At 36.4% G+C, this 24,262-nt stretch overlaps 1 protein-coding gene and 1 non-coding gene across 2 annotated transcripts in view; both read left to right on the forward strand.

Moving 5' to 3' along the window:
• Window positions 1-1,716: 1,716 nt before the first annotated feature.
• The window catches only part of LOC145222725 (huntingtin-like), a 42,204-nt gene continuing 19,658 nt past the window's right edge, over window positions 1,717-24,262 (forward strand). The window contains exons 1-34 of the mRNA XM_080088905.1: window positions 1,717-1,882; window positions 2,235-2,347; window positions 2,563-2,714; window positions 2,997-3,167; window positions 3,586-3,775; window positions 4,645-4,784; window positions 5,183-5,378; window positions 5,982-6,378; window positions 6,442-6,487; window positions 6,782-6,877; window positions 7,369-7,508; window positions 7,903-8,089; window positions 8,828-8,998; window positions 9,608-9,909; window positions 10,864-11,034; window positions 11,770-11,954; window positions 12,396-12,485; window positions 13,113-13,240; window positions 13,315-13,479; window positions 13,868-13,981; window positions 14,587-14,759; window positions 16,039-16,189; window positions 16,670-16,792; window positions 17,319-17,456; window positions 18,249-18,371; window positions 18,951-19,104; window positions 19,599-19,732; window positions 21,051-21,167; window positions 21,777-21,899; window positions 22,289-22,405; window positions 22,697-22,770; window positions 22,836-22,981; window positions 23,151-23,348; window positions 23,669-23,748. Of these exons, the coding sequence (XP_079945031.1) occupies window positions 1,812-1,882; window positions 2,235-2,347; window positions 2,563-2,714; window positions 2,997-3,167; window positions 3,586-3,775; window positions 4,645-4,784; window positions 5,183-5,378; window positions 5,982-6,378; window positions 6,442-6,487; window positions 6,782-6,877; window positions 7,369-7,508; window positions 7,903-8,089; window positions 8,828-8,998; window positions 9,608-9,909; window positions 10,864-11,034; window positions 11,770-11,954; window positions 12,396-12,485; window positions 13,113-13,240; window positions 13,315-13,479; window positions 13,868-13,981; window positions 14,587-14,759; window positions 16,039-16,189; window positions 16,670-16,792; window positions 17,319-17,456; window positions 18,249-18,371; window positions 18,951-19,104; window positions 19,599-19,732; window positions 21,051-21,167; window positions 21,777-21,899; window positions 22,289-22,405; window positions 22,697-22,770; window positions 22,836-22,981; window positions 23,151-23,348; window positions 23,669-23,748 (5,076 nt within the window). The 5' untranslated portion in view covers window positions 1,717-1,811. The remainder of the gene's footprint in view (window positions 1,883-2,234; window positions 2,348-2,562; window positions 2,715-2,996; window positions 3,168-3,585; window positions 3,776-4,644; window positions 4,785-5,182; window positions 5,379-5,981; window positions 6,379-6,441; window positions 6,488-6,781; window positions 6,878-7,368; window positions 7,509-7,902; window positions 8,090-8,827; window positions 8,999-9,607; window positions 9,910-10,863; window positions 11,035-11,769; window positions 11,955-12,395; window positions 12,486-13,112; window positions 13,241-13,314; window positions 13,480-13,867; window positions 13,982-14,586; window positions 14,760-16,038; window positions 16,190-16,669; window positions 16,793-17,318; window positions 17,457-18,248; window positions 18,372-18,950; window positions 19,105-19,598; window positions 19,733-21,050; window positions 21,168-21,776; window positions 21,900-22,288; window positions 22,406-22,696; window positions 22,771-22,835; window positions 22,982-23,150; window positions 23,349-23,668; window positions 23,749-24,262) is intronic.
• Window positions 15,449-15,522, forward strand: Trnas-gga (transfer RNA serine (anticodon GGA)). The gene has a single exon. It is a non-coding gene; the product is annotated as a tRNA-Ser (tRNA).

Raw genomic sequence — 24,262 nt, forward strand, 5'->3', positions numbered from 1 at the left:
TTTCTTTAGATTTTTCTAGCTAGTGTCTTGTCAATTGAGAGCTTTAGACCAGTGGTTCTCAACCTTTTAAGCTTGCGGACCGGTAAACTTTCAAAACAAATTTTGCGGGCCGGTTGGTTAGCAAAAACAACCCATGTAATAATGACAAAAATATGTTTCAAACGAAGTATGAAAAATTCAATTTATTGAGAAGTTTGCTGCTGTCTGTTTTATATCATACTTGTTAAACGCGGTTCTAATGAAGTTTCTGCAAGGCCAAGTAGAGCGTTGACTTCCGCACGATTTCTCTGCCTTTAACATATGAAGTTCTTTAAACACAGTTTTTACAGTTAAAAGCATTTTTTTTGCTGTCGTTTTGTGCTATGTGTAATCTTAATTAAAGTTAATTTACGTCATATTATTATGGTTTCTATGTGACAATAATGTAACGCATGACTAAATTGTGTTTTTACGACAATACCTCTTCCTTCGTACAAATAGCCAGCTTTAGGCATCTTCAGGATAATGCTGTTTTTCATCATTGATTGCTAAATATTGCTAATGATAAACTTAATAGTTTGGATGTTTCGTGAAAAATGATAAGTTTTTTCCTTCGAGTTTACAAAAAAGCAGGTCTGCAGTTGCTTTTTCGGAAAAAAAATCCAGTCCTTACAACTCTTGTCATTTCATTGCAATTTCACCCTTTTGTTTAATACAGGGGTTCTTAAACTGGGGGGCGTGAAGGGTTCGCAAGGGGGGCGCAGCACAATCTGGCAGCAAAGTTTTCACTTGCAAACAATTGTAAATTAATGCATTGGGATTATGTCGGCGCTGATTTCGAACTTATTGTTTAAAGTATAAACGCTTCAATACTCTGAAATGGATGTCCAGTTGTATTAACCAAACTTTTCCCACTGCGGGCCGCCGCCTAGTTTACATGCCCTAGTGCCGTCTTCTCAAACTTAGCCCATGAGGCGATTTTTATATGGGCGCCAAGATAATGGTCTTTTTAAAACCCCATTTAAAATCTCTTAAATTGTATAGTTAGTCTCATCTTACAAGGAATGCTTGTATATTATGTCATAAGTGACACAATAAGGCAATTGTTTGCGCACAATTAACACTTTTTGTTTTGTCTGTGACATAATAAACTGGGTTTGGATCAATCCTGGGCGTTGCAATCCTTTGAGAGTCGGTAATATTAATTTTACATGTCGTAACAGTAAACTTTCGTAAGGAGTAGATTAAGTTTTGACAGTAACAAAGCTATCAATACGATTTGGCAAACCAAAAATTGGGTCGCGAGCCGGATGAAATGACCTCGCGGGCCGTAGTTTGGTGACCCCTGTACTATATAGTCGGCTGTACATTCTTTATTTGTGCGCAATTTCGCATTAGAGATTGCCCTGACTTTAAGTGAATCAACGATTTCTGGGCAACATATGCGTAGTTTAAAAGAATACTGGCAACGTGTCTCTGTGTTCGCAAAAGCCTACGCAACTTATCAGTGTTGAAGTGGCTTTTTTCAACGTTCGGAACTAACTTGACAGTATAGCTTAAAGGGGACCTACCATGTATGTTGTTTCCGAAAAACAAGACAAGCATCATTAGTGCTAATGTTTTTTAGGGGGGGCGTGAGAATAAATAATTAGTGTAAAGTGGGGCGCGACCGAAAAAGTTTAAGAACCCCTGGTTTAATACTTTCCAAAAAGATTTTAACTTCAAGTACAGGTTTTTTATGTGTATACTATGTCGTTGTCAGGTAGTCACCACTTTAAGCAGCCATGTTTGTGTAAACGAATAGATGTTACAGAAACCTTAAAGGGGTGATAATGGACAAGCTTATAAGATCTGTGAATGCCCTAAAGTTTCATTATGGTGGATTGGTAGCCGAAGAGAAAAAGTAAGTAAATTTTAATAACAATAAGATTTGTCAAATGTTAAAATTTTTATATTTTGATCAAAATCGCCACACAGTTAACTAAATTTCAGTTAAACCGGATTCGGTTAATCCGGATATTTGCCTAATTTGCACAAAAAAGGAACAAATGATTTGTATAGTGTAGTATAGTGTAGGCTTTGACTAATTGGCATCAGTTAATCCAGATTTTCACCTAATCGAGAGAAATATTTTTTTGGTCCAAATAGGTCCAGAATTGAGATTACTGGTTTACTGCACTCTGTTTTCTGAAGAAAACAAAATAACAAAACATTTTTGTGCTATACCATTTAATACAATCATGATATTTGTGCAGCCAACGGGATACAGCTTTCAATCCTAAGGAACGTCAAACTCATATCAATTCAATCGCTGAATCATTATGTTCCTCATCTCTGAAGACAAGCTCAGACCTTCCTGGACTACTAAGTAGTTATTCTGAACTGCTATTCAACAAAGCCAAAATAAAGTTTCTTTGTATTGTCACTTTATCAAATTTGTCATTGTTCATCATATTTGAAAAAACAATGTGAAATCATATAATCTGAAATAGTTTTGCACTTCTCTGCATTTACATTTATACATTTCTATCTCGGTATTTTAAAATTGATAAAGAGAGATGCTATTTATGTTTCTGTTTGCAGCAATATCCATAGAAATCCTGCTACAAGCATGTACTGATGAAAGTGCGGATGTCAGAATTAATGCCGACGAGTCGTTAAACAAAATTATCAAATGCCTGCATGAAACTGCGATTGGGAAAATATTAGTTGAACTGTACAAAGACATTAAAAAGGTTGGTGCCAATAAGCATTATAACAACAGATTTGATAGCTTATGAAACTGACATTGTGAAGTTTGAATTAAATGCATAAATGTTTTCTCTTTGACTCAGGTACTGCTTGCTCACTGAGGATAAAAACAAATGTGCTGCTATGTTGTCTGAATATATAAGTCTTAACTATAAACAAAAGTACTGGTACTGGTATAAACTATATATACTTTATAGTACTTAGCCTGATGCAGTATAATGTGGTTAGCTTGTCGAACCAAACACATTATTTGCCCTGCTTTTCAGAATGGTCATTCAAGAAGCCTACGAGCATCATTAAGTCGTTTTGCGAGTCTTTGTTTCAACATCCGTCCCAGTAAATGCCGAGCCTACATACTTAATTTGTTGCCATGCCTATGCCGAATTTCACAGAGAGAAGAAGACTATTTGCAAGAATGTTTGGCCACGTCAACTTGTGTAAGTTAAAGTACTTTGATGGAAAACTAAAGCTCTTTCATGTCACTAACTTAAACAGTGACCACTTGTAAAAGTTGTAAGTTTTCCCATTTGCAATTTCAAAAAAGCATGTAGTTTTGTTTAAGGGAAAGATACATTTTATACACTGTTTTTATACACAAGTTTTTGGTTCCAGGGTTTGTTTCAAATGTCAAGACTTGCTGTAAACATGGCACAAATTTACCCAATCTTGTTGTTATTTTTAGAAAAAAGAAAAAAAACTCCTTAAATCTGCCAATGATAAAACACTTATATTTCTAAATTCTCTACATTTTTTATATACTTGCAAAATACATACAATGCTTGCAGTACAGACTTGAAACTTGATGAAAACTGTTTTAGGCATATTTATGTGTAAAGGTTTCACTTTTGTTTTCAGAAAATATTCTCAGTGCTGGGTGCATTTGTAAGTGAAGGTGAAGTACAAGGTCTGATTGCATCCTTTCTTAAGAACCTTTCATCGAAATCGCTGAGCATCAGAAGATCAGCAAGCACTTGTCTACATGCCATTATTGTCAACTCTAGAAAACGTGATCCTGTACTTTTACCACTGCTGCATTCAATTCTAGGTAACTTGTTGTATTTATGTTTGTGAATGAAAATGTGTGTATGATTTACCACAAAAGTTTTGTATTACAAGCTACTGTATATACTCGCGGATAGGTCGCAACTTTTTTCCTTATATTTGTAAAAAAAATTATAGGTGCGACCTATCCGCTCGACATAAGTGCAAATACGGATGCATGCGCTCGTGCACACACATACCAATGCGAGACAGTTTCATGAGTGCACACGCACATGCGATCGCTAAGCGTGCGTTGGATTTTCCCGCTTTGTTGAGAAAAAATGGTTTTGCGGTTTCAATGCAATGCAGTTCAATGCTAAAAAACAAACAATTGCAACCAAAAAAGCTAGGGAAAGGGCCTTTTAAATCCCTAGATTTTCAGTGCGACTTATGTGCGAGTCAACTCTAAATTAAACTTTTTTAACACAAAACTAACAGTGCGACCTATACGGTGGCGCGACCTATTGGCGAGTATATATGGTACTTTTTGTTGTGATACAAAACTAAGCAAAATAAGCTAATATTAGGTAACTATTATATTTAAAAAAAAAATTTTGTGTTTGTTGAAAAGATATATATATATATATATATATATTATAGTTACATTCTCAATGACAGACCCATGTGTTTCTACAATGGTAAAGCCACCCTTTTTTCATCTTTTAGGCTAGTATGCAATTAACAACTTATTTTCTTCAAAATGATTTATGATCCCCATACAATTAAAAAAATATGTGATTAACCAGTATGCGATTAGCCGAATTTGTCTGTATCAGTTGAGTGATCAACTTAAAATTTTGACCTATATCCATATTCATAATTATTTGGTAGGTATAGATTTACTTTTGAAAGTTAAAATGTTTGTGTTTGTAGACATTCTGATCCAGCGACACACTGATCGCAGCACTGTCCTGGGTTGTATGCAAACTCTACGTTTAATTGTTCCTCTTCTGCAAGTGGAGACTAAACCATCTTCTTCATCCCGCTCAGAACACCAGGCCTTACTTACTCAAGTATGCCTGTTTCTGTGTTAAAGTGCATTAGCATTACCTTGCATATACTGCATATGTAAAAATAGTTGTGTAAAAGGTTTTGTTAGTCTGTGAATTCCCACACAAAAACACTTCTTCATGCTGTTTTTCCCAATATAGATACTGTTTTCATTGAGTTTTTAATGGGTATTCTAAAAAATTCTTACCCTTTTATGCACCGTTTTGGTCTTGGAGTAACCATTTCTAAACTTACAAACATCTGAATTCCGAAACAATGAAAAAAGATGCTTCATAATCGAAAAAAAAAAGTTTTTGTAAGTCATAAATGCCTTACCGACCCTCAAAAGTATTCGTATGCTTAAGGTTAAGATGACTGTTTTTTTAGTGTAAACAATGTTGCCTAAAATTTTGTATTGCAGATATTTGAAAGTTCCATTTACTACATTTGCCATAAAGATCACACAGTTGTGACTTCAGCCCTCGAACTCCTAGAGCAACTTCTTAAATCCTTCTCTCTTCAGTTTGCTACTGTCCTCTCTACTTTGTTTGTTGCACAATCTTTTGTTCCAAGTGATGTTCCACCAACTCAAGATGACAGTGTTTCCATGGCAACTTGTAAGTAAATACCGTTTTTTTGTGGGGTATAAAATGATTCGGATAGTTTTTTTGTTGCTACTATGTGTAGAAACATGCTTTACAAACTAGGTCCTGTGTGAAGTGATTTTAGGGTGTCTGCGTTTTTTTGAAACGTAAGCTTTTGATGTAAACTCTTTGTTAAACAACTTAAATAACTATGATTTCTGTCTTTTTTATATTTAACACCAGCATTAATTTGGGAAAATGTTATATGTTACCTTTTACACAGTATGCCAGGTCCATTAAAGACGCCATACCAAATGTTACTTTTTTAATAGTTTTTTGAGTAAATTTTATGTAGAGACTCTCATACTTAACAAGTTGATGAAAGTGTTATTTTACTACCTATGCAGAGAATTAGTTTTGTAAGTGGTTCGATCTCCATGCATTTTAGCAAGTTCTGTGGTAAACACAGTTTTAAAGACATAAGCATTAGTCATTGGAATTGTTTAAATTGTTTTAAAGTTTGCAAAAACGTAAAGAATGCATTAATTTTAATAATGAAGATCCACATATACTATATAAGCACATTTTTACGCCTTTTTTACCAATCAATGTGATTTGCATATTATCTATTTCTAGCTTCCTCATCAGCTAGCCTTTCCAACTTGGCAGCCGAGGAAGATCAATTACTTCGCGACAATCTTGCATCGACTGTTGTTAGCGGTGGTGAAGACCTAAACTTACACATAAACGGTGAACAACCCACTCAAGAAGCAGACGATCACCAATCTGATGTACAAACAAGTATCGAAACTTCTGAAAACAAAAGCCTACTAGACCCAGCACCAATTGTGACTGAGTCAGCTGACAACAGCTCTATCACTGAAGTGTCTGAAGTTGCAAATACTGCTGACCAAGAGGAGGACTCTACTTTGGCAGTTCAGTTTTCGGATTTTTTTGCGTCCAGTGCGACGAAAAATAAAGATGTCCCTGAAATTGAACCTTTATATCTTCTGGGTCTCATGCTGTGCCAACGGTAGATGTTCATTGTACTTTAATGTGCAATGTAGAAATTTAACGGTGTGCTTATTATTGGCAGGTTTCTTTTGACAAAGCAGAATGGTGAACTTCTACAAAATCGCAAGGTATGCTGACTGCCATAACTAAAGTAGCTAGTGTGTGTTGAATTAGGCAATTGGCACATGAGACAAATTAATGCTTGCCTTGTTACATAAACTGTAAACTTTAATAATATCTCAAGTCATAGTTACAGCATATTCATTATATGTGACTGCTGTTTATTCTTTATGCTGAGTCTTAGGTGACTCTTGATTTTATAAATATGCTTTTGTTACACTGTTAACCCCATTTAACACAAAGTAAATGCTTGTTTACGGGTGAATGGACTTGAATGCACCTGCAACAACATACATTCACAGGTGCGTGTAAGCATGAAGAATCTAGCATTGACTTGTCTCTCACACCTCATCAACATTTCACCAGCAATTCTATGTCTTCAACTTTATTCCAATGTTGTAAGTACTGCTACAATTAATATTAGTTGATTGCATTTGACTGCGTTGGATTGTGAAAGCCAATTTTGTAAACGTCTGGATTTTTTGAGAAAAAAATGCTGTTTAATTGTATGTTCTAGTTACCATATTTATTTAAATGTAAGCCACGGCTTATAAAATATAAGTAGTAATAACAAGCTGACATACGTTTTGCTGGGTAACATTATTTGCTTTAGTATCAATTGTTTACAATGTAGCAACAGTAAGAAGTATTTTAAACAATAGTACCTTATGTCACAACATACAGCTTACAATTGAGTAAATATGGGAACTGCATAAAAAAGCTTGCCAAATCAGTAAGGCATTTTTTTATTCCTAGAATGTGCATACAGTTCATATTTAGCATGTTTCCTCTATGTGTAGAAGCTCGAAAACTATACATATAAGAATAAATATACCTTGACAATAAATATACACAGATAGTTTAACTTCCTATTTTTGCTAACGTTTAGATTGAAGAAACAGACTGCACAGCACGACCCACTATGATGAAAGATGTGTTTTCTTATTGCAATCATGATGATCCACAATTAAGGGGAGCAGTTTTGTCCATAGCAAGCATGTTTATATCAAGTGTTGTTATGAAACACAGGTAAGATAGTAGATAACTTTCTGTCTGAGTTATTCGAAGTTCTGCCAAGTGTAATGTGCCAATCAAAGTCAATTTGTGTTAGAGTTAATTGTACTGTGAACTTTTTGGCTTAAAGTTACAGACAATTTAGTTAATTGCAAATCTAGTTAACCTTTGTATGCAATTTTCCAAAATTCTATTCTTTTTAACAATAGGTAGGCATGGGATCCTTAATCCTATTGCATTTAGCCAGAAGCCAGTATGCATTTAGCCAGAAGCGACTGTGCTATTTCAATTTGTATGTGTGCTTTCACGCCGAATTCTTTAATGAAACAGTTAAACATTATGTGTACTGTAATATAGCAACATCCTATCGGTTATTAACAACCAACATCCCATTGAAAAAAATTCACAGGTCAGGGCTAGTGTCTTGGGTTGAAGTGGAGTCAAACGATCATCGGTTTGTGACATTATCATCAGCTCCTGACATTAATAAACTGGTTACAATGATGATTACTGCTCTTTCTGATGAATCATCTGGCACAGTCCGACAAGCGTGCTCTGCAATAGCTAGTTGTCTTGAAACGGTCCTGAACAGTGTGGTAAGTTATATATTATGGATGGGCTGAGCCAGAACCGGACCCAGCACTGGGTGTCACTGTTTTGAAATGCTTGGTGCTCGGCCGAGTGGTTGCACAAAGTGACTTGTGCATTGCATTTGCATATTCTTGCCCTGCATACAAAAATAGAGTTTCAAAAGGTATCCAAGAACATAAATGACTGTTTTATTAAATGCGTTTGACGGTTAGATGGCTTAATACACTGCTGGTGACGTAAGAGACCTTGGAAAGCTACAAAAGGCTGAGCAACGAGCATTAACGTGGGATGCTCGACCAAACAGAACATTTGCAGTTTTCTCCAATACCTAATATATATGTTTGCTATTGTTGTATTCTTTCATGGAGAAATGTATGTATAGTTGTTTCAATGCACACCAGTTGAACATTATGGCATTTTGTATCAAAAACAAAATATATTACTGTCATAGAAACTGGATTAGTCCAATTGCAGTCTAACTGAATTCTAAATTTAGCCTATCATCAGTTACATTTTCCAATTTAATCCTAGCATGCAGATTTTCCAGCTAATAATAAATGCAATAAAGTGCTTGGTAAATTGGATTGGCAATTTACCTGTAATATTGCCCAAAAATTACTGACTGTAGTTTATGTATAAGATGATACAAAATCTTTGTTTGATTTACGTATCTTAAATTTTCCTAAATTTCAACACCTACACTTTGTTTGGCTTTAGTTTCAACCCTTATATACATTTTGCAGTACTTCCAACTTGGTTTTGAGATGGTTAATGGAGTTTTTTCACTTCAACATAACACATACTGGCTTCTGCAAACCGATCTGCTTGAAATTATTGCAACACTCAATTTTCGTCAGTTAACCCACATAGAGAATCAGCTGAAGAAGTCTCAAACTCCTGCCATGTTATTGAAGGTTTGTAGCATTGAAATATATCATTTGTAAACTTAATGCTAATTTTCATTTCTTTTGTAACAATCTCCACATAATTCTCAATTTTGAGTTTACTACGGTTGTGAATTTTTGGATGTTTGTTTTGCATTGAGATTTGAAACACCAATTTAAGTGGCATTGTAAAAAATGGTCCTATCTTTGAAATTCATATCACTCAATTTTGTCAAGACGCTACAAAAAATGTTATAGAAAATTAAATTGTAGCATTACTCTGTAGAATCACAGTACGCCACGCCTATTATGGCGGGTTCGAATCCCACCGCAGGCTAGATTTTTGTAGCATACGCTTTGCCGTATGGTGGTGAATGCTTGGTGACCGGCTGATTCGGTATGGCGCCTTCAATGGACCTGGCGTACTATGATTTAGAAATGATTATGCCGTGATTGCTGGTCTGCATAGCCCCTTCAGGGCTGATCCCGTTGTGAATTAATCTTCATCTTTACAAGAATGATTTTCTTTAACTAAAAGCCCCCATTGTTCTCAACAAATTTTTTTGTATAAAGTTGTTTTTCCTAATTGATAGTAAGTATTTGTTTAAAAGTAAAAAAAGTTTTTTTTATGTTGCATAGAACCTTAGCATCCAGGACAAGGCTCTCTCTATCGCCCTTCAGTGTTTGGAAAGCGACGATTCGAGAATCCGCAAGGTTGCAGGAGAGACATTGGTTTCCATGGTTACAAACCTGTCGTTGCTTGGTGACGACGTTTCCACGGATGCATTCGTTTTGTGCCGAAAACAGCTCGGCCTTCTCTACCTAGGAAGCAACACTAACGAAGTCCCAGAAGCCGAAGTCGACATTGGATCAGTTCAAAACATGCTCAAGACATATCGGGGATATAAGTCTGCAAGTCCGGAGGAAAATGTTACTGAAAGGTGGTGTTTTGAAATGTCTTGTGGAAGAAGCAGGGTTAAAAGGCCTAAAACACAGTTAAAACCAGGCCTGAAATTGGCGGAACCATACCCAGTTGGTACAAAACACTACATACTGTGGCATTTGACAACATAAGCTCCAATAGGGCGTAGAAAAAAAAGTGTGGAATTTTATTTTAATTACAAACCCTTAACGCCAGTCCCGAACAATGTCACTTATGAAAATTCATAACTTTTGCATTAAGTTTATTTCTGTTCATTGAAACTGAGGTCTTATGATTACCAGTGCCTAAACGAAAAGTAGAAGCCCGAAACCCGGCTCGTACCAGAAATTTTGTTGAAATAAAGCCGGAATTAACGTTACATTTACAAAGGTGAAATTAAGTAACAAATGTGGCCTAGTCTGGTCCGTATTTTGTTATGACGTCATCACTATTAGGGATGCGCCGAGCCGAGCCAGAACCCGAGTACTCGGTACCGAGCATCGCTGTTTTTAATGCTCGGTGCTCGGCCGAGCAGTTGCACAAACTGGCCCGAGCGTTAAATTTGCATATTCATGCACTTCTAACATATGTAACTAGTGTTCTAAAGGGTGTCTTTGAACAAAAACGAATGATTTTTCAAATGCACGAGATGGTGGAAAACGCGTACTTTATGGGCATGTACAGCTTAATAAAACACCGCCGGTGACGTAAGAGGCCTTGTAGAGCTAAAACGTAGAAAGGGGATTTTTTGTGACGTCATAATGCGCCGAGCGTGCTCGGCCGAGCACCGAGCATTAAAGTGAGATGCTCGGTGCTCGACCAAACAGAACATTTGCAGTTTTGGCACATCCCTAATCACTATCATCATAATTCTTTTCTTCAGTTCCTAAATCTAACCAAACATTTTTTTGTAAACGTTTTGATTAGAATTATGACCCTGATTTGAAAAATAGAATTTTAATTTGTTTTCCAGTTTAATGTTGATCGTCCAAAGCATCACATCCATTCTGAGCACATCGACCAAGAAACACTCATCATTTGGTTGTATTGCTGCGTTGAAACTTCTCACCATGAAATTTTCAGTTTGTCAATATCCCGAAGCGTGGGGATGCCATTTTACCAAAGCACTGGATAACGACATACGGTAAGTTTTGATGTGCACAATTTCTGCCAGACTAGCTTTTATCGTATTTCTGTCTCGCTTTTTTCCCTTACATAACCCAAATATGAGGTGCTTAGTCTGTCCTTGCGCATACAAATTTATACGATAGGTACTAACTACTAATTGTAGCCATACATTAATACATTTTTTGCTAGATATGTGGTTACTGCAACTAGTCTAATATCCTTTGCCCCTAAAAGAAACATGGTTTTGCATTGCATACAAGGGAAAGTATGCAGCTAGATGCTTGACTTTATATTTTAGGCTTAAAGAAACTCGGCGATTAAATAAGGAAATGTTGTAACGTTGTAATAGCCAATTTTGATCGTGAATAAGTACTACTGCTTAAAGTTCCTTTTTTTACGTTTTCTCTCTCTATAGCAACAGCAGCAAACAACCTTCCACCTTTACCTGATAACTAATACTAGAATACAATACACGTTTGTTGTGATGATGGCAATAGCATTCCTTGATCGTATGCTGTCTGTCAGTTTTTTTTTTACAATACTTGTTAGAGGGCCCGAAATTATGTCGCTATCCCGAAAATACAAGCCCCAAAATCGGCCCTGACGCGATTATTTAAAACAAATCCCGAAAAAGGCCCGAAAGTTGGTAAAATTGCGCCCGAATCAAGTCTGTTTTATTTAAGCTGAAGCCCTGACCTAACCCTAAAAGCTCATGCCCGAAATACAACTCTGACCCTTCGTTCTTTTTTAGGCTTCGTTCTGGTAGCAACGTTTCAAGCAACGACACAACAGACAGCGATGTTCAGTTACAGCAGCTCGGTATCTTGCCCTTAGTGATGGATTTATTAAAAACCAACTGGTTACCACTGGACATTACGGCCCATTCGGATTGTCTAATATTAGCTGGAAATCTAATTGCTGGCGCCGCAACTCACGGTAAGTCTTGTCTAGACCTTTATATTTTTAACTTTAATTGTTGAAGTTACTTGCTCCTTCAGAACCAAGACTTTTCATCATGTTTTTTTGGCATTTTTTCCACTGATGTTCGTTGAAAAAACGAAATGTCGAATCCTTTGAAAATAGTTTAAGATTCGGATTCGATATTCTGGATTCGAAACGTTTATTCTAGAATACTCAGTTATTCTAGTTTGAACCTTCCTTATTTTTCGCTGTTTAATGTCTACGCATTTTCCACTTTTGAGTAATACATGCGCAAAAAACTGAAGTGAGTTCTGAACGAGCAAAGTGCGGTCAACCTTGACGATCTTTTAATTTAGCCAAGCAGAGAAATGAGCTTTTTGTGTCTATCTTGTGAACTATGCCTACCCATGGCTGTACTGTATTATATATTACTGTACGTTTTGTTCCTATGACTAGAATACAGGATACTTGGTGAGACAAATTCAGAAGCTGCGTCACCAACCGACAGCCGTAGATCTTCCTCTTTCTCATCCGTTCCGTCACACAGTAAGTTTACGACCGACTTAGAAACCTTCAAGTAAAAAATACAAGATTTAAGAAAACAGCCGAAACTATATAGTTTATGAAGACATTTCAAGTTGGGTAATAAAAATACATGTTTCTACACTTTCAAATCTGTAAGTTATGCAAATACCCATCTTAATCTACACCCGACTAACCATTTAATTTCTTTTATAATTAGCTATAGTTGGAATTTACGTATTATATGCAATAAAACGAATCCGACATTAAAATAAGTTATGCGATTGACGCTATTTTTCGCATCTTAAAAACAACAACAAATTAGTGTACAGTATTACTTAACTGAAAAACTTTTGTCACCTAAGGAATCTCCCGCAGACAATAGAATGTAAAAAAGAAAGATTCTTGCTTCTTATCAGTAATATATTTAGAGTCCACCATGTGTCTGCTTTTTTACAGAAACTGATGATGCCTGTGTATTCAAGGCGAAATATATATTTCTGTTTTTAAAGAAATGATTTATGCTTTGTACCTGTTCTTCATGAAACAGTCTAAATATACAGTATTACTTAAATAAGAGCCCTTAAAAATGTTCGCGCCGTTGGTTCGAATCCCACTGAAGGCGGGACATAAACGTTTGTTTACACGTAGACCTGGCATGGAGCAGTATCCAAGACTCGAAATTATCTTCTTACGCCCAGTCGCTCTTTGTTCATCTCGTTAAGCTGCTGTCAATCAACCATCACGTGATCACTGAGACTACGCCCTCATCAAACAAGGTAGCAATCGTTTATGTTAATTTTTTTCTGTTCGCATTCAATGAACGAACAGGCGTATATTTCTATTTGTTCAGAGTGTCTTACCCAACCTTCCGTCCAACCCATCGCTCCCTAGCCCCATCAAGCGGAAGGAGAAGGCTATCAAGGATCAAACAGGCGGAAATCAATCGAAAATATCACCGAAACCTGCAAGAAAAATATTGCCTAGCTCACCATTGAGCAGTGAAACTAATAAAGGGGTAAATAGTTGTGATTTACTTAGTATTTATCACTTGACTAGCACGCTATATTTCGATCATTACTGTGTAAAATAGATACAAGCAATTAACAGTAATACCAATGCACTGCTTCTAAATCAAAAACAGGAGGCTTCATTCGGCTTAAAGTCTCTTGCAGGCCTGACGTAACAATTTGGGTTTTAAGAGCCTAAAACTTCTGTTGTCTTGCATGTGATATAAGTGTTTATAAACGAATGTAACTGATGTAGCCCCTCATTACACTGATCATGGCATGAAAATTTGCTAAAACGTTTGAATAATGTAGCAGGTCGCTTTTTACCTCTGTTCGGGCTCTTGTATTTGTCATTAAATACTGCATACCCTCTGAAACTGTAAACTTAATGGTTAGATTGTGGACGGCGACAAGGAGAAAAACACCAAGAAGACTTTGGGCAACTTTTACCAGAATCGAGTTCTTATGAAACTTTACGAACAGTTGAACGGAGCTTACAAGAACTACAAGGTAAATATCAATAATTGCATTAGCAAAATTGTATTTTTTTACATTTGAAATATCATTTTATGTCAAGCCCAAGACACGGATTTAAAATTGGTGATTACAAAACTGTGGAACAGACATTTACCCTTTAAGCGTGTCTTACTTACTTTTTTTGGTAAAATACGTTCCTATCCTGCTAATTATGACACCACAAGATTACAGTTTTAAAGTAAATTTCAATACCAAACGAAACAAACGTGTTTGCACACATTTTTACATTTATACAATATAATAAGGACTTAAGTCAAAAACAAGGACATTTCTTGGAAATAGGGACAATAAATTTTTTTTGCCCTTCAAAATAAGGACAAATCTTAGAAATAAGGACGGTATGGCAACCGTGTTTATATGTAATACATGTGTCGTACTATTTTATGCAAAACATGGAGAAAGTACTATTTTGCTCAAGTATAGGCCCTTCTTATTTTTTGTGCATAATTCCTATATAATCACATAAATCGAGTTGACGTCTGCAAACAAATATTCTTTACAATCAGCTCTGTGGCAAGTTTTGCTCCTCAAAAAAACGAAACCCACGTTGAAAATTAAATTATCTTTTTCATGTACAGAGCAGTTTGGAGTTTGGTCGCGCTGATCGGATTGTGATGTTCGTAGACTCAGTGTTGGATGTCACGTGTCAAATTCTCGAGTTGGCTTCGTTCCAAGATGTGGCAAATTGTACTGAGGAGATTCTGAGCTACCTGAAAAGCAACTTTACTTTGCAAGCCAATACCGCTGTACTGTAAGTGCAAATATGGTTTAAATAGCTCGTAGCGTAGCTCACTTGGAGGTCTGCATAGACCAGGGGTCGCCAACCTTTACTACTCAAAGAGCCACTCGGACCAGTTTCACGTAAAAAAAACACTGGGAGCCACAAAGTCGTTTTAAAATTTAAAATAAAATGCAAAACGTTTTTAGTCTTATGACATTCGACTTTTTGTTGTTAGTTAGTGTTTCCTTGCATATTAGACACACTGGTATACTAGTCTCGTCAGCAGAGAAAACAACTTTACGTAGCGTTGCATATTCTGTTTTTGCAGTTTTTTATTCCTTTGTTAACGCGTTTGTTACGTAACAATTAACAAACAGCTATTGTTACGCGCGCACACAAACTGCAAACAAAAGCAGTATTGTCTCATATTGACTTTTGTGTTCGGCGTAATCGTCACATAATTTTTATTCAAATGTACAACATTTGGTAAATTCAAAAACTGAGCCGCATCAGAGGGATCAAAGAGCCGCATGCGGCGCCGGAGCCGCGGGTTGGCGACCCCTGGCATAGACGCTTCAGGGCTGATCCAACTTATGAGTTTGTTGTTATCTTAACTGATACTGGTCAACCTGGCGATCCCCTACAACGAAGCTGACATGTGCAGCACACAAGGCAGGCAACGGTGCTTGTGATTCAACTTTCCCCGGTTTATCCACTGAGCCTGCGTAGCTCAGTTGGTAAAACGCGAGTCCCGGAAAGACTCGAGTCGTTGGTTCGAATCCCACCGCAGGCTAGTTTTCTAGTCTTTACCATATGTAATTGCTTCGGAGACCGGCTAGATTCGGTATGGCGCCTTCAATGGGCCTGGCTGACTGTGTTTGTTTAAATCAGTTATCAGTAAACGATGTACAGTAGCGTTCTCAACTATTTTTTACAAACTAATACCGCAACACTGTTGCACAAACAAAACTTAGGTAAGCCTAATGAGGAATATAACGACCCAAATGGACGTAAATAGCTTATGACTATATTTAGGGACATCGTCATAGCTGTTTATGAAATACATGTATTTCATTTTTTGTGACAACGCAATGAAATTGTTTTACTTTAAAATACACGTTGTTATCATCAAAGTAGTTTTTCCAAGAAATAAAAATCATTTTTTGTTATACATTCTTTTGAAAAAAGCTATTCGGCACGTTTTAAAGCAACCTTTTTTTCTTTTATTGTGTATTTTTTGCCAGGAAATTTTTATGTACGAATTTTTTTTTCTAATTCAAAAATGCAATGTCTTTTTACGTTTGTCAAGATGCACTCAACAATTGCTGAAAGCATTGTTCGGGACCAACCTGGTGAGTCATCGAGCATCGAGTGATGAAAATGCAAACGGCGGGAAATCGACGCTCACTTCACCGCGAAGCAATTCCACAACCGACTACAAGTCCTCATTTTACCACCAGGTTAATACTGATTTTTCCCCCTTGTATGTAACTTAAGAGACAATTTCGTTCATTTGAATGTTATGTACGTTTTTTGTGTGTTTGTTCGCACTCAATATTAAAAAACAAAATCAGAGTTTAAGCGATTATTGTTAATCGCATTTTTATCAGCGTTTCGCTGGTAGCCTGAAAAATATGGTTGATCTTAGCCCAAATTTGCAAACGTTTATATCGCATGATCTAAAATTTGGGCAGTTATTACTTCGAATCTTTAACAAGCTCAAATTTGTAGAGCTCTTCTGGCAATAGCATTTTTATTCGGACGTTTCGACATCCTATACAGGTCGCCTTTATCAGGTTATTTATGCTCGGAATAAAAATACAATTACCAGAAGAGCTCTATAAACTTGATATTATGCCTGGCAGTAACAGCTTGTATACTTTTACATCTCGTCAACATTTTAACGTTTTACAATGTAATGCACTTTCATCCACCTTAAGGTATTTCATCACCCACTCAACCACCTCACAATGTCAGTTGCCAACGCTTCCTTCCACAATTCGCTCAACTCCGATTCAACGTCTAAAGATGGTGAAGGATGGTTTGGTTCCATCAAGAAAAAGGTCAGTACGACGTGTGTCACCAAAATCAACCTCATATGTGGGGCGAACCAGTAGCAAAGTAGTATTTTGTAATTGACGAATGCCTCATCTTGGTTTAAGTAGAGTTTTATATCACAAAGTTTTTTTGGCCAAACAAAATCAGAGAAAAAATAAAAAATAGTTGCGTTTTACAGATGAGACCGTAACTAGAATTGTTCGCTTAGGATAGCTTTTTTGCTGGCACATCCCTACCATTTATTAAATGATAATGTTTCATTAAATATATGGTGTAAAAGTAAACACATAACTAACCATTTGACAATGTTTTGTATAACACCTAAGATAGAAACAAGTAACCGTCCTTATTTTTGACTTTAGGTCGATGGAAACCGTTTTTACCGAAACGTCTTATGCATGTCAGTTTCTGACACCAACAAAAACAATTTTTATTGCCCTTCATAAGCTTTTTTCAAAACGACAAACGATCGTTTTTTACTCATATTGGAGTTATATAATCAAATTAAACCCTTTACCGCTTCGTCTTTAGATGGAAATCAAGCTATCCCGTGCTTCGAAGTTAGCAAAGAGCAACAAGTCATCGATTCAAAACTACATCCGCTTATTTGAGGGTTTGGTGATTCGATCTCTTACCAGATACACAGTCACCAGTAGTGTGGACTTCCAGGTGGGTTTTTGAATTATAAAGCAATTGTATTCTCTTTTCTGATGCTTTTTGTACAGCAGTGTTTTTTAATGTGTGTGTTTTAGTATTTTGTTATTGCGCATCAGATTTGGCAACTCTTGCAGAATATTTGGCTTTTGAATCTGGTTTGAAATGACCCGCTTTGAAAAACACAATCTACTTTAACTACACATAGCAATGTACTATGTGGTGCTTAGGCTTTATGCTGTAAACGCCATATAATCTAATGATTTATTGTGGAATTTGATTTGCAGTTTACAATACAGTACGCATCATACCAAATTATGTAAGAGTTTATTCTAATGACAACTGGGATCAGCCCCGAAATAAACTCTGTATTTGTTTATTCTGTAGTCCTTTCTGCAGTGAAAAGAACAGGTGAAGTGACTGGAGTAGATTGCCTTGGCATGAAGTCTGCATTGATTGTTAGATAATGAAATGTTGGCTTTATTTAATTAATTTGATTACAGTACGCCAGGCCCATTGAAGGCGCCATACCGAATCAGCCGGTCACCAAGCATTCACCACCATATGGCAAGGCGTAGGCTAGAAAAATCTAGCCTGTGGTGGGATTCGAACCCACGACAGGATTCTTTAATTAATTTGCAAGCTTAAGTGACAGGTTTAACATGAAAGACCATTTTATTTAGTTGTAATAAATACCAAGTCATTTAGGTTCAATGAACTCTGTGGTTGTCGCTAGTGAAACAGGGACCTGTGGTGCGGTCGACATTGGCGAAAATGTGGAAAAATGTGGTTTTTTTTTACCCACAGAAAGAAGTGTTATGCCTTTTAGCCCAGCTGGTCCAACTCCGTGTCAACTATTGCATGTTGGATTCCGATCTCGTATTCATCACTTTCATCATCAAACAGTTTGAATCCATCGAAACTGCAATGGTAAAGTATAAGAAAAATTGTTTGTAGCACATACTGTTTATTTATAGATTCACAAGCCATCAGGTTCAGTAGACTGTAAAATTTAATAAAGACTGATTCTATTTGAATATGATACAGTACTAGTCATGCTTAGTTAACAATCAGGTGAAGTACACTTCTTATTTTAAAAAAGAAACGTTACAGACTTTATTAGTTCATATGCTACTTGTTTGTTAAGTATATACTTTGCAAGTTTTTTCTAAATTTTACTAATTCGTCTAAATTGCTAAAGGTATAACCCAGCGGTGGACAACATTTTTGTATGCGCGGGCCAAAAAAATAATGATATTGCTAAGGCGGACCGCAACGATGCTCATGCAATAATAAAAGAATGTAGGCAAACTCAATTTTGACTCGTATTTGTTACTTGCTCCCTCCAACCATAACCTTTAACAGGTTTGCTTAGGATACTAACAATCAGGCCCACTCACACGGTGAACTTCAACATAACTCTATCACACGGTTCTATGGCAAGCACACACACCATAATTTTGTCTTTGTATGTAACAATGTTTACTTAATCCTTTGATGTATTTCTAGATCCGTGACTCCGAGGGCTTAGTGCCGCACGTTTTCTTTTTTCTCGTGCTTCTCTCGTACGAGTGTTACCAGTCAAAGAGCGTCATCACTATGCCCAAGATCATTCAGTTGTGCGATGGTTTGATGGCGAGCGGGTTGGGAGCGATTTCACACGGTAAGAAGCTATAGATTCGATACACAATACTTCTGCTACATACGCCGTGAGGTTAAATAAATGAATGTTTGGGCCTGCCTTAACTCCGGCTTCGTTTTTTAGTTTTTCGCATTGGTACGATGGCAAGACAACTGCCAAAGACACCATTTAAAAACAAAACTAACTACCAGAGGGATATAATAATATGAATACGTTTTAATGCAGATTTTCAACAACCAACACAGTTTTGTTTTTATACAACTCCGTGTCTGTACTGTGTTCATAAAACTGCGGACCGTTTCGCAAACTAAAATTATTTTCGTTTTTGAAACACTGTTCAAAATATTCAAGCATCAGTATTTGTTGTCTTTTCGATCAGATTTGCTATCAATAGTTTGTTTTGAACATAAACACGAAATCGTAAAGGATTTGTCATGAAGGTACAGAATTCCAATTTTTTCCATATTTCTGTGCTCTGCAATTTCCTTGTATTTTTCATCTTTTATTCCTCCCAGTAATCCCAGCTCTGCAGCCGATTGTACACGATCTGTTTGTGGTGAAAAGTCAATCACGTCAGGATATGAAAGAGATGACCACTCAACGTGAGGTTGTTCAGTTCACAATGATCAAACTCATCCAACATCCACAGGTAACAAACGGTTTGGGGTTCAAATACCAGCTCTACCACTTTGTTTTTGTCTAGTAGTTGTTTCTGGTTTGCAAATTTACCAGAAGGCCCAAGCGAAACTCGAAAAAAAAGTTTTTTGTTGCGTTTTTACTATTCTGATTCTCAAAACCTGCAAGAATATAGAAACACCTCTAAAACGGTTTGATATTTTTGGAAAATCTACTAACACCAAACCTCCCGGCAGATTCACATTTTAGCTAAATTTCGTTGGGTGGCGCAAAAGAGTCGAAAACCTATTTAAAACGGTATTACTCAAAAAACGCTGACGGTTAAGGCTATTTGGATGGTGGTAAGGTATTATCATAAAAAAATCAATAAACCTAACTTTAAAACTTGTTTTCTAATGTAAAAGTTTCAAAAACTTATCCCATCCCTACACCTCTTCAGCCGCTAAATATATAATTCAGCGTATTTCGAGACCTTTCGAAATTGAGCTAATTGTGGGTCTGCCGTGAGGTATGGTGTTAGTTGCTCTAACAATATTTTTGCTTTTTAGTTGTAACCAAAATTTTAACCTTGTCCAGCAACGTAGCAAATTTTGTTTTTCTTTGTGAAATTTTAACATTGCTTATTTTTTGCACAACTGCAGACTTTGAAGGAGCAGGTAACGACTGTGATGTCATAATTTCATTTGTTCTTTTTCGCAATCTCAGCTGGAAAAATTTCCAAGCCATGATTTGTGCATGACTTTTTTTCTCACATAAAAAAACGTTTGCATTCACATGAGCCAAACACTTAGTTACATATTCATATCAATACCATAAAACGTAACACTTCCATCAATTGCTTGCAAGAAATATTATATTTGGCATTTTCATTAGATTGCGTTTGTTATAGACAACCAAATTTCATTGATGAGTGTGTGAAGATTATAATTTCAGTTTATTTTAGCGTCTGGAGTAAAAGTGTTTATTTGTTCTGTCGACATGTGGCATTTAAGAATGATTTTTAAACTAATTTCGCCACCAAACTTCGTCCATGCTAATTTTTTTTTAAAATAAATAATACAAATCAAAGAGTTGACCTCAAATCACTTTTTTATGGCTGTTCTGTAACGTTATGACAGAATCATCAAATTGGACGTTTCTAAAACTTACTAATACTTTTAATCATGACTTCATTCCTCCAAAATTTCGAATCTCAACATGACCAAGAATTTATTTCGCAGCAAATTCTAAAAATCAATTCAATTATAATCAGCCTTGATTTAATGCAATTTGTTTTTGCATAAAAATATTTTGCCTAAACTCAATTTATTGTTTTTATCTAAATGCCACAGGTATTTGGGATGCTGACAGCTGTGTTGCAGCACGGTAGGCGAGAAAATCCAAAGTCATGGAAGGAATTGTCCCGTCAAGTTACCAATGTTATTTTACCTCATCTCAACAACTTACAGGTTTGGTCGTTTTGTAACGGTTGAACACCGAAAGTAGAATATGCTTGGAACGTTGCCCGACTGCATATTGCCACCATACTGTAGCGAAATTTTGTTACCTGTGTATTTTGATTTACTTGCTTGTCACTTTATTGTAATCATTGTTTTTTGTTGTGGCACCGTAGTTACGTTTATATTATGGCTGTTTCCCCTTTGATTACGCCGAAATGTACCTTCCTATTCTACATGCTTTAAATAGGGCGTCGCTAGTCGTCGTGACGGGCAGTTTACGAATTAAGTAAGCAGACTAGGTATATAAGACCGATTTATCAGACCTGCCGAAATAATTCGGTAACAATACCCAAACCACACATAAACAAAACCTTTTTGGTTATTTTTTATTTTTGTGTAGGCTCATTAAATTTGTTTTTGTTTTTTTGTTTGTGTAACGCGTGTTATTCGCCACATGTTAAGTAACAGTTAATTGCCTAGGCATCGTAAATTCCAACCGTAGCCTTTTGTTAAGAAAGTCGTCGGGTTAATCGCATACTATACGGTGGAGTAGTATAGCTTGGCAAATTTTGATTCAAAATTGGGACGTTACAACATTTGTTGCAATTATCACTGCAGATCGAAATAAACAGTCAAGCTGACGTCAGCAGCCTACACAGCCTCTTCGAAGCAATCTCGCCTACGTCACTACGTCCCTGTGACGTCATAGTGGAGTGTTTGTTTTCTGTACCGCCGGACGTGGTGAGATTTTTTCTATTGATCAAAAAACTATCGAACTGTCTTTTTCGGCAATATATCTTTCTTTCGACAACCGGTTTCATAACTGTAATTATTTAATACGCGGGTATTTAACACCTGTTGGAAGTTGGCACACGAGGTTATGTTTTTTTGGAATGCCAAATGATTTACAAGTTCATATTAAACAAAATTCACATATAATTTAAACTATTAGATTGCTTGTTATTAGTTTGCTATCATGTAATAGTCTTAAAAACCAGCCCACGAATCCGTCGTCTTCGTCATCAAATCGACAAGTGTTGGCATGTCAAAGTCATTATCATTTTTACACAGGCGGCGTCTCAAAGGCTTCCTAACCTTGGTTTAATCGTTAGTATAAACTGTTTTGACAGAACAATACGTCAAATGTTAAACGATGGGTCGGCAAAATTCTTGTTCTTCTTCGATTACTCATTTGTCACGTTGGCGAAGAAGATTTAATGAAGAGCATAAAAAGTCTTGATAAGCAAGTGAGTTACTTTAAATTAAACTTAACTTTTTGTAAACACAAAAAAGCATAATGTTAAAAATAACGACCCACATAGACGAAAACAGCGCATATTGTTCAAATGCTTCGGCAGTTGTTCATACCATCATCAGTGATATGAAGGGCCACTCAGTTACACCTGTTTATCGTTAAACTTATGAACAGATCCGTATATAGTGTTACAAAAAAGCAATTATACAGTTGATTGCAATGAACAGTTTTTGTTTGCTGCTTGTAATCATTTTGTTGATATCACAAATCCTCCATATTTTAGCTTTCAACTACGAAGTCGGCCTCTGAAGATGTGGTGGAAGAAAAATCCGAAAACCGTGAAATGTTTGCTGCAAAGTATAAGTCATTTTTGCTCAACAAGTACTCAACGTAAATAGTTACCTTTCAATCCTTTTTTTTAGATTCTTTCACAAGGTTTTAGAAGTTTCTAGCAAATATCTTCACCAATGTTCAATTTCTTCAATTCATTTCGATCGCGATTCGAACGTTTTCATTTGTCAAGAAATCGCCGAATTACTCCTGAGTCTTACATACATTCATCGATCGGGTAAGACGCGATTACGTCACAGTGTATAGATGGTGACGTCACTACTAAATTTGCAGAAACATTTTTTTCCTTTTTAGAAATAAATAATAGATTTTTTACACATATACTTTTGAAGTGAAAATAACTTTATCTTTAAAAACAATTTTATGAACAACGTGGTCCTCGATAGGTTCCTTCAAACGCTTCACGGCGGCATGTCGTCAACTGGCAGCAGGAACCGGTGATGTGACGTCACCAAGTTCGGTTGAAACGTTGCACGTGACTTTCGCGACTCTGTCAGCTGACTTCCCGATTCTAACTCTCTTATGGTGTCAATATCTCACACATTTGGACGCCGTGCAACTTAAATCATGGCAAAGATATGTAGGCGAGTAATTTGCTATTCATATTGTTATTCAGTTAATCGTAAAATCCGTTTAATTGCATATAGATCCTAAATCCCAACCGTGGCCGTTTGTTAAGAGAATCCGAATTATTGCAAAAGACGGTTAATTGCACAAAAGCTTGACAACTGTTTTCACAATTTCTGGTATATTTTTAGGAAGGAAAATACTTACCGGGTCTAACGTAAAAACGGCGTGCTTCATTTGCATACATTTAAAACCTTTTGGTTACTGCATTGTGTAAAAATGTTTTTTTTTTGTGTGTGTCCAACTCTATACGAAATTCAGTGTTTTTTATCTTCAGAATCAGCTACTGATGATAAACGCGTCATTAGCAGAGAGATTGTAAGACGAGGATCACTTATACTACTTGCTGATTACGTGGTAAGAAATTAACTTTGTTCTAAGATTTAGTACCTCTTCTGGGTTGGCGTTATGAGGAAGGTTTTACTAACAAGGAATGGAATCTACGTAATTTGTTGATAAAATGTCAAGCAACTTTGCCTGCATAAAGATACTTCGTTTGTTTTTTGTTCATTCGCCTTGTTTGTCTCTCATTCATAAAAATATTTTAGGGGTATGCCCCTGGTATCCCATTCGTAAAAGAGTGTTGCCTACCACACGATACTTCGATTTTATTTTTATTTTATTTACGTTGGTTGGTGTCTCATTCATAAAAAGTTTTTTTGAGAGGATTTCCCTGGTATCACACTCATAATGAATGTTGCCTGCCTCGCGATAGTTTGATTTTAATTTTATTTAATTTCATGGGTTGCTCTCCCATTCATAAAAAATATCTTTACGGGACGCCACTAGTGTCATACTCATAAACATGTTTAGGGGATGTCCCTATTGTTCCATTCACATTTAATGTTTAGATCAGGGGTTCCCAACCTTT

The sequence above is a fragment of the Phallusia mammillata genome, chromosome 4 (assembly GCF_965637545.1).
Source record: "Phallusia mammillata chromosome 4, kaPhaMamm4.hap1.1, whole genome shotgun sequence".
NCBI classification, from domain to species: Eukaryota; Metazoa; Chordata; class Ascidiacea; order Phlebobranchia; family Ascidiidae; genus Phallusia; species Phallusia mammillata.